Below are 9,512 nucleotides of genomic sequence, written 5' to 3'. Positions count from 1 at the left end.
TAGTCTGGTCCCTTCACCAAGGACACTACCAGAGCCAAGGCATCTCACTAGTTTAACACGGCGTCCTCGCTTTGTCTCCTTTCTTTCTTTTGAACTGTACTGGTTAAAGCTTATTCTCTGTAGGCATTGGCCATATTTCTGTCAGGAATCCTAACCTTTCCTTTATGATCAGTGCAGACAAAGGAAAGGAGATGAGAGAAATGCCCCCTTTGAAATGATTCAGATACACCCATGGTCATGATGGCAACACAAACATAAAACAGCACCAGCTCATTGTATATGACAACGGGTATATCACAGTAATATTTATTTAATGTCAGAGGTAAAACAACATATTTACTGTTAAAACATCTTAATTGGTGTATAAATGGTTCACTACTGGTTTAAAAGACATCTCATTTTGCTCAAGGTCAACAGGATGCCTGTGGTGGGGTATTAGCATGAGGGCTATGCAGGTGTGAGGATACTACACCTGTCTGGTCTCACACATTTGTCCATGGTGTGAAAACACACTTGTTTGATTGTTACTTAGGTGTAACATAGCTGCAGATTCAATTAGTGATTGAATAAAGACCAAGCCATCCTCCAAAATCAAAATGGCAACAATGACAGGCACATAACTGAACTATGTCTTTGGCCTGAGGGTATACAAGGCAATATGCACATTGTTTCTTGAGGTTGGTGATGTTGTTGGTTGCATGCATATAAGTGATTAGAGTAGTGGGGGTGGGGGAGAGAGAGAAAGAGAGAGAAAGAGAGAGAAAGAGAGAAAGAGAAAGAGAGATGAACAAATACAGAGTGCATTTGAGTGTGAATTAGTATTTATGCAAGGAATAAAAAATAAAAAAGCTACAACATTTCAACAAAGACCCCATCTTGTATTCCCTGTGGTGGTCTTTCTTAGACAGTGGATCCCCTGAATTTGATTGTTTTTTTTCTTATTCATCAACAACCTCAGTGGCTCTTCTCTACTCCAGCAATCATGAGGGTAAGTGAAATGTTCTCATCGTTCTCAAAACGTCTTTGCATCATTGAACGTCCCTCTAATCATTTCCCATGGGTCGGTCTCTCAGGCCCCGGGTCATGGTCAACATTTCCCCTAGGCTGACCGTGGGCGTGGGAGGGGTGCCTCCGGATGACTGACAGCTGGTCAGGCCGGGTGTAAACCAACCAGCAAGGAGGAGATCCTACAGGCTCCCCCTCTGTCTGTGTGGCGCCACACAGGGCCCTGGCCACTAGGGGGCAGAGTTTGACATGGAGTCCACCGAGTTCACACTGCAGGAAGACAAGCGGCTGTTGGCAATGGACACCTCGGGGTGCTGGAGGGAGAGAGAAACAAGAAGGGCCTTCTACGCCATCAAAAGGAACATAAAATTTGACATACCAATTAGGATCTGGCTAAAAATACTTGAATCAGTTGTACAACCAACCAAGAATTCACAAAATGGGACAAACACCAAATTGAGACTGCATGCAGAAATCTGCAAAAATATCCTCTGTGTACAACATAAAACACCAAATAATGCATGCAGAACAGAATTCGGCATATACCCGCTAATTATCAAAATCCAGAAAAGGGACGTTAAATTCTACAACCTCCTAAAAGGAAGCGATTCCCAAACCTTCCATAACAAAACCATCACCTACAGAGAGTTGAACCTGGAGAAGAGTCCCTTAATTATGTTGGTCCTGTGGCTCTGTTCACAAACACAAACAGACGCCACAGAGCCCCAGGACAGAAACACAATTAGACCCAACCTAATTATGAGAAAACAAGAAGATCATTATTTACAATGTGTCAAGTAATTAACAAAAAAAGAGCAAACTAGAATGCTATTTGGCCCTAAACACAGAGTGCATAGTGGCAGAATTCCTGACCACTGTGACTGACACAAAATTAAGGAAAGCTTTGACTATGTACAGACTCAGTGAGCATAGCCTTGCTATTGAAAACGGCCTCGGTAGGCAGACCTGGCACTCAAGAGAAGACAGTCTATGTGCACACTGCCTACAAAATAAGGTGGAAACTGAGCTGCACTTCCTAATCTCCTGCCAAATGTATGAAAATACTAGACCATACATATTTCCCTCAGATTATACAGACCCACAAAGAACTTGAAAACAAATCCAATTTTGATAAACTCCCATATCTATTGGGTGAAACACCACAGTGTGCCATCACAGCAGCAAGATTTGTGACCTATTGCCACATGAAAAGAGCAACCAGTGAAGAACAAACACCATTGTAAATACAACCCATATTTATAGAGAGAGAGAGAGAGGGGGAGCGAGAGAGAGGGGGTGAGCGAGAGAGAGAGGGTGAGCGAGAGAGAGAGGGGGAGCGAGAGACAGAGGGGGAGCGAGAGACAGAGGGGGAGCGAGAGAGAGAGGGGGAGCGAGAGATAGAGGGGGAGCGAGAGAGGGGGGCGAGAGAGAGAGGGGGGAGCGAGAGAGAGGGGGGGAGCGAGAGAGAGAGGGGGGAGCGAGAGAGAGAGGGGGGAGCGAGAGAGACTAACTGTGCAGTGGGAACAGTGTGTGTGGATGTAACTGTGCAGTGGGAACAGTGTGTGTGGATGTAACTGTGCAGTGGGAACAGTGTGGGTGGATGTAACTGTGCAGTGGGAACAGTGTGGGTGGATGTAACTGTGCAGTGGGAACAGTGTTTGTGGATGTAACTGTGCAGTGGGAACAGTGTGTGTGGATGTAACTGTGCAGTGGGAACAGTGTGGGTGGATGTAACTGTGCAGTGGGAACAGTGTGGGTGGATGTAACTGTGCAGTGGGAACAGTGTGGGTGGATGTAACTGTGCAGTGGGAACAGTGTGGGTGGATGTAACTGTGCAGTGGGAACAGTGTGGGTGGATGTAACTGTGCAGTGGGAACAGTGTGGGTGGATGTAACTGTGCAGTGGGAACAGTGTGGGTGGATGTAACTGTGCAGTGGGAACAGTGTGGGTGGATGTAACTGTGCAGTGGGAACAGTGTTTGTGGATGTAACTGTGCAGTGGGAACAGTGTGGGTGGATGTAACTGTGCAGTGGGAACAGTGTGGGTGGATGTAACTGTGCAGTGGGAACAGTGTGTGTGGATGTAACTGTGCAGTGGGAACAGTGTTTGTGGATGTAACTGTGCAGTGGGAACAGTGTGTGTGGATGTAACTGTGCAGTGGGAACAGTGTGGGTGGATGTAACTGTGCAGTGGGAACAGTGTGTGTGGATGTAACTGTGCAGTGGGAACAGTGTGGGTGGATGTAACTGTGCAGTGGGAACAGTGTGTGTGGATGTAACTGTGCAGTCGGAACAGTGTGAGACAGAGTATTGGTATATGTGTGTAAGTATGTACCGATCCTGTGTGTGTGTCCTCACATGTCTCCTGAAGATCCTGTCCAGCAGGCTGCGTCTGGGAGGCTCGGGGGGGGTGTTCCAGTCCAGATCTGGGGGTCTGGTCCCCTGGGGCCCAAACACGTTCAGATCACTGAAACACTCTGTATCTATCATCTATACAGAGGGAGAGAGAACGAGGGGGGAGAGGGGTTCAGTATATTAGAGTTAGTGTAAGGACAGTATATCAAAACCACCAATAATTCAGTCTTTCAGGTTACGTTGCAGACTACCTCTGAGAAGAAACCAGAGGAGAGGGACAGACGTCCCAGTTAGTTCACCCACCTCGTGCTGCCATGGGATGGACACGCAGCCTGTAGAGAATTTGAAGTAGAAGTCGTTGTCGGTTTGGTCCAGATTTACTCCCTTGACTGTAGAGAACTGCTCAATGTCCAACACATCCTTACAGTACACTGCCCGGGGCTGAGAGAGAGAAGAGAGGAATGGAGGAAGAGAGGGAATATGTATGGAGGGAAGGAGAAGAGAGGGAATATGTATGGAGGGAAGGAGAAGAGAGGGAATATGTATGGAGGGAATGAGAAGAGAGGGAATATGTATGGAGGGAAGGAGAAGAGAGGGAATATGTATGGAGGGAAGGAGGGAGGGAGAAGGGAGGGAGGGAGAAGTAGAGGTAATCAACCCTGTTCCAATTCACATATTCATCCAGTCATGAATGTAATTGATTGAAACAGTTGGTTGGTTATATATTGAACACTTCCTGGTCTTGTGTTTCTACTGCTGAAGCAAGACCAGAGATACAATCCTCCTCTTCTACTTACATCCGGTACGAAGGAGGGCTCCTGGATGCCTGCCTCCAGCCTTTTAAAGTTGATGTTCCTGAAGAAACAGTGAGCCTTCACCCCTGATGACCCCTCTGCTGTACAGCCCAGTCTCTGCTTAGGATCTTTGGTCAACAGCTGGAGAGAGAGAGAGACAGAGAGAGAGAGAGACAGAGAGAGAGAGAGAGAGAGAGAGAGAGAGAGAGAGAGAGAGAAAAGTAGAAACGATGATGCAATGTACAGTTGCTTATTTTAAAATATAATGGGATCAGCTCCTCAGGGTGATTAACCAATATAGTCTGAGGTTCCTGACGACACACTAACTAGGCCTTAGTCTTATCAATCAATCAATCAATGTGCTCTCACCACCCTACAGATGGCCTTGGTGTCTTCTGTAAACTTGTCGCTGTACTCCTCCTCTTCCTCTTGCACCCTCTTCTCCACCTCCTCCCGCTTCACTCGTTCTTTGCGTGCACGGAAGGGTGAGCGTCCAGCGGTCATCTCGTAGATGAGACATCCCAGCCCCCACCAGTCTGGACTCATCCCATAGCGCTCGTTGTTGATCACCTCCGGAGCTACACACACACACAGCACAGTACAACACCAGATTGTCCCAATGCCATGTTCTCATCATGCAGGTTTGATGATATCTTCTTTGTATGGTAAAAGGTATAAATTGATAATGCATTACTATAATGTAAGGGTTTTTGTTCAATGATTTTATAGATGTATTATAAATGTATTGTAATAGCATATGGAGGTGTCTCACCCATGTAACCCACTGTTCCCACTCTGCCTCGTATGGGGTCCCCTTCAGCCACTTTGATGGCCAGGCCCAGATCTGAGATCCGGATGTGTCCTACAGCATAGGGGAAGAAGTCAGGGGTCAAAGATCATTCATATTTAGCAGAGAGCCTCTCTGAGTTCAGCCATTATCCCAGTAATTACTGTATGCTATTGTACAGTAGGAAGAAAGTTAACTCACCATTATCATCTAATAAAATATTCTCTGGTTTTAAATCCCTGAGAAAAAGTTCAAAAAACACAGTTAGTTTGGTGCATTTGACATTGGGACTAAACCCAATACATCATGTGTTGACATCACGTGATCTCTGGAGATATTGGTATAGCGAATGACAATCAGAAGAACAGACAGATGATTAGGGTATAGGTGGAAGTAGATAGAAATGGGTTGCCCCCAACTGATCTGTAATATCTTGCAATCTGGAACTAGATCTGTGTTTAAGGGCACCTTCTATTCTGTGAGTGTAGGTGCTATGATAAAAAAGCTGTCACCTGTAGACGATGGATTCCTGGTGTAGGTGGTCCAGGCCGCAGCAGATCTGGGCAGCATAGAACTGAACCCTGTCCTTCTCAAAGCCTGGAGTCCCCATGCTATAGATGTGGAACTTCAGATCTCCTCCATTCATTAAGGTCAACACTAGACACAGAGCGTCTTTAGTCTCATAGGCATACGCTAAACTCACCTAGAGAGAGGGGGCAAAGACACAGGGGCAGAGATCAGAGATCAGACAGAGAGACACAGAGAGACAGAGCGAGAGAATAAAGTGAAAGTGTATTGTGTATGGTCATTTATCCTGATAAATAACAGGACTTACAACAAATCTGCTGTTGACCTTCTCTAGTATTTGTTTCTCATTGAGGGCCATGGACTCTCCTTTCCTCTTCTTAATCCTCTTCTTCTCTAACTTCTTACAGGCATACATCTTCCCTGTGGCTCGCACCTGGCACGCACACACCTGACAGAACGCACACAGTATTATACCATGGGCCAGTTCATCTCACAATCACCATTTTCTAATAATTCTCCAAAGAGGAAAAATTTGCCTCACCTCTCCGAATCCACCCTTCCCCAGTACTCTGTACTGTCGAAACGTATCCTTGGCTATTGGCTGCCTGAAAACACACATCGGCCATTAATGTACAGTTGAATAATAGTACACCGTACATCATGAAGCATAATAATACTAGCCTGGGTGCAAGCCTGATCCTGCTTTAGCCAACTTGTAATGTTGCATGGAGAAAGTACCAGGCTAATAGTGAACACCATTCAAATCATCTCTAAAAACATCAGACATTTATTTGATTTTGTAGGAGTTTTTAGGTAGCACTCACCTCTCCAGCATCTTCCACTGTAGGAAACGGTCAAAGTACATGCTGTTCTGATAGTCCAAGAAGGGAGCTCCTCTCAGGTAGTGATGGAGAGCTCTGAGAGCACAGACAACTAGAGGTTACTGGTTAAAGCCCTGAGACAACAGACAGCAGCTGCAGTTACAGTTAACAAGGGGCTAAGCCAGCTGGTGGTCCCTCCAGGGTGTTAGTGCTTCAGCCAACCCCTCTCTGTGTTTCTTCATTGTCAAACATTACCTTGTCCCCAGGCTCTTCCACAAGTGCATATACAAAAAGTATTTGTCCCCTTCCTAGTTCTCTACTTTTGTATATTCTTGATACTGAGTGTTAGCTAATCTACAACCAAGATTTAATATTAGATAAGGGGAACCTGAACAAACAAATAACCAAAAAAATGGTGTGTGTGTGTGGGGGGGGGGGGGGGTAGGAACAAGCTGTTTAAAAATAAGATCATAGTTGATGAGATGTAATGCGAACAAAGGAAGATTCCCTTACTTGCGACAGTCACTGAAGATCTCCTTGCAGGGGTGGAGCTCCAGGTTCTCTCTACACTGCTCAGCAAGGCTCTCTGCTGCCTCCACACACTCGGATGACTACACACACACACACACACACACACAAACAAGTTATATTTCTCTAATAGCTGTACATCTACATTCACCAATCCTCCTTTAGACTGACAAACCTGTTTAGACAGGAACTTCCCAATAATCTGATCTCCTCTGCTTTTCCGTTTCTCATCAGGCACCAGCTCATAGTCGTCCTAAAGAACACAACATCCCATTATTAAACACTGACAGTACATATCAGACCTGGTTCAACACAACATCCCATTATTAAACACTGACAGTACATATCAGACCTGGCTCAACACAACATCCCATTATTAAACACTGACAGTACATATCAGACCTGGTTCAACACAACATCCCATTATTAAACACTGACAGTACATATCAGACCTGGTTCAACACAACATCCCATTATTAAACACTGACAGTACATATCAGACCTGGTTCAACACAACATCCCATTATTAAACACTGACAGTACATATCAGACCTGGTTCAACACAACATCCCATTATTAAACACTGACAGTACATATCAGACCTGGCTCAACACAACATCCCATTATTAAACACTGACAGTACATATCAGACCGGGTTCAACACCCCATTATTATACACTGACAGTAAATATCAGACCTGGTTCAACACCCCATTATTAAACACTGACAGTACATATCAGACCTGGCTCAACACAACATCCCATTATTAAACACTGACAGTACATATCAGACCTCGTTCAACACAACATACATATCTCAACACAACATCCCATTATTAAACACTGACAGTACATATCAGACCGGGTTCAACACAACATCCCATTATTAAACACTGACAGTACATATCAGACCTGGCTCAACACAACATCCCATTATTATACACTGACAGTAAATATCAGACCTGGTTCAACACCCCATTATTAAACACTGACAGTACATATCAGACCTGGCTCAACACAACATCCCATTATTAAACACTGACAGTACATATCAGACCTGGCTCAACACCCCATTATTATACACTGACAGTACATATCAGACCTGGCTCAACACAACATCCCATTATTAAACACTGACAGTACATATCAGACCTGGCTCAACACAACATCCCATTATTAAACACTGACAGTACATATCAGACCGGGTTCAACACCCCATTATTAAACACTGACATTACATATCAGACCTGGTTCAACACCCCATTATTAAACACTGACAGTACATATCAGACCGGGTTCAACACCCCATTATTAAACACTGACAGTAAATATCAGACCTGGTTCAACACCCCATTATTAAACACTGACAGTACATATCAGACCTGGCTCAACACAACATCCCATTATTAAACACTGACAGTACATATCAGACATGGTTCCAAATATGATCAGTTTTCTTTGAAATACGTCATGCACTAGCAATGTATTGCATAATGCAACAAATGGAATAGTCCCAAAAGTGCAAACCAAATCCAACTGGCATGCTGGGAAAAATAAGCTAAGCAACTGTAGCATTTGAAAGAAAACAGTATACTATTTTGACCGAGGTCTGACTGGTACATAAAATAATATTCCATAATCATGTTGCAATATATGGACTAAACCATGTTTTGAATGATAGACATTATTGTGTGGTTATCAGTGTTGTGCAAACATGCAACTAGACAGTTTGGACTGCCTTTACTTGAAAATGATCAGTCATTATCTATACCCTTAGCAGCTCAGATATAGGAGAAACAGGAAACCGTGGATTGATGGCAGCATTCGCGTGAAACTGAAAGCGCGAACCACTGCTTTTAATCAGGGCAAGGTGACTGGAAACATGACCGAATACAAACAGTGCAGCTATTCTCTCCGCAAGGCTATCAAACAAGCTAAGCATCAGTATAGAGACAAAGTAGAATCTCAATTCAACGGCTCAGACACAAGAGGTATGTGGCAGGGTCTGCAGTCAATCACGGACTACAAAAGGAAAACCAGCCCAGTCACGGACCAGGATGTCTTGCTCCCAGGCAGACTAAATAACTTTTTTGCCCACTTTGAGGACAATACAGTGCCACTGACAAGGCATGCAACGAAAACATGCGGACTCTCCTTCACTGCAGCCGAGGTGAGTAAAACATTTAAACATGTTAATAACCCTCGCAAGGCTGCAGGCCCAGACGGCATCCCCAGCCGCGCCCTCAGAGCATGCGCAGACCAGCTGGCTGGTGTGTTTACGGACATATTCAATCAATCCCTATACCAGTCTGCTGTTCCCACATGCTTCAAGAGGCCCACCATTGTTCCTGTTCCCAAGAAAGCTAAGGTAACTGAGCTAAACGACTACCACCCCGTAGCACTCACTTCCGTCATCATGAAGTGCTTTGAGAGACTAGTCAAGGACCATATCACCTCCACCCTACCTGACACCCTAGACCCACTCCAATTTGCTTAACGCCCAAATAGGTCCACAGACGATGCAATCTCAACCACACTGCACACTGCCCTAACCCATCTGGACAAGAGGAATACCTATGTGAGAATGCTGTTCATCGACTACAGCTTGGCATTTAACACCATAGTACCCGCCAAGCTCGTCATCAAGCTCGAGACCCTGGGTCTCGACCCCGCCCTGTGCAACTGGGTACTGGACT

At 45.0% G+C, this 9,512-nt stretch overlaps 1 protein-coding gene across 2 annotated transcripts in view; it reads right to left on the bottom strand.

Annotated features, from left to right (window-relative positions):
- Nucleotides 1–292: 292 nt before the first annotated feature.
- The window catches only part of LOC135513846 (G protein-coupled receptor kinase 5-like), a 49,071-nt gene continuing 39,851 nt past the window's right edge, over nt 293–9,512 (bottom strand). The window contains exons 4-16 of one of the 2 annotated variants that reach the window (XM_064936804.1): nt 6,993–7,070; nt 6,803–6,900; nt 6,293–6,385; nt 6,010–6,073; nt 5,776–5,916; nt 5,453–5,643; nt 5,142–5,179; nt 4,926–5,015; nt 4,523–4,731; nt 4,157–4,294; nt 3,663–3,800; nt 3,340–3,494; nt 293–1,319 (exon numbers count right to left, since the gene is read on the bottom strand). In XM_064936804.1, the coding sequence (XP_064792876.1) occupies nt 1,271–1,319; nt 3,340–3,494; nt 3,663–3,800; nt 4,157–4,294; nt 4,523–4,731; nt 4,926–5,015; nt 5,142–5,179; nt 5,453–5,643; nt 5,776–5,916; nt 6,010–6,073; nt 6,293–6,385; nt 6,803–6,900; nt 6,993–7,070 (1,482 nt within the window). In that variant the 3' untranslated portion in view covers nt 293–1,270. The remainder of the gene's footprint in view (nt 1,320–3,339; nt 3,495–3,662; nt 3,801–4,156; nt 4,295–4,522; nt 4,732–4,925; nt 5,016–5,141; nt 5,180–5,452; nt 5,644–5,775; nt 5,917–6,009; nt 6,074–6,292; nt 6,386–6,802; nt 6,901–6,992; nt 7,071–9,512) is intronic. The other variant, XM_064936803.1, reaches the window with a different exon arrangement.

The sequence above is a fragment of the Oncorhynchus masou genome, chromosome 25 (assembly GCF_036934945.1).
Source record: "Oncorhynchus masou masou isolate Uvic2021 chromosome 25, UVic_Omas_1.1, whole genome shotgun sequence".
Taxonomy (NCBI): domain Eukaryota; kingdom Metazoa; phylum Chordata; class Actinopteri; order Salmoniformes; family Salmonidae; genus Oncorhynchus; species Oncorhynchus masou.
This window is presented reverse-complemented; position numbering and strand designations above follow the sequence as displayed.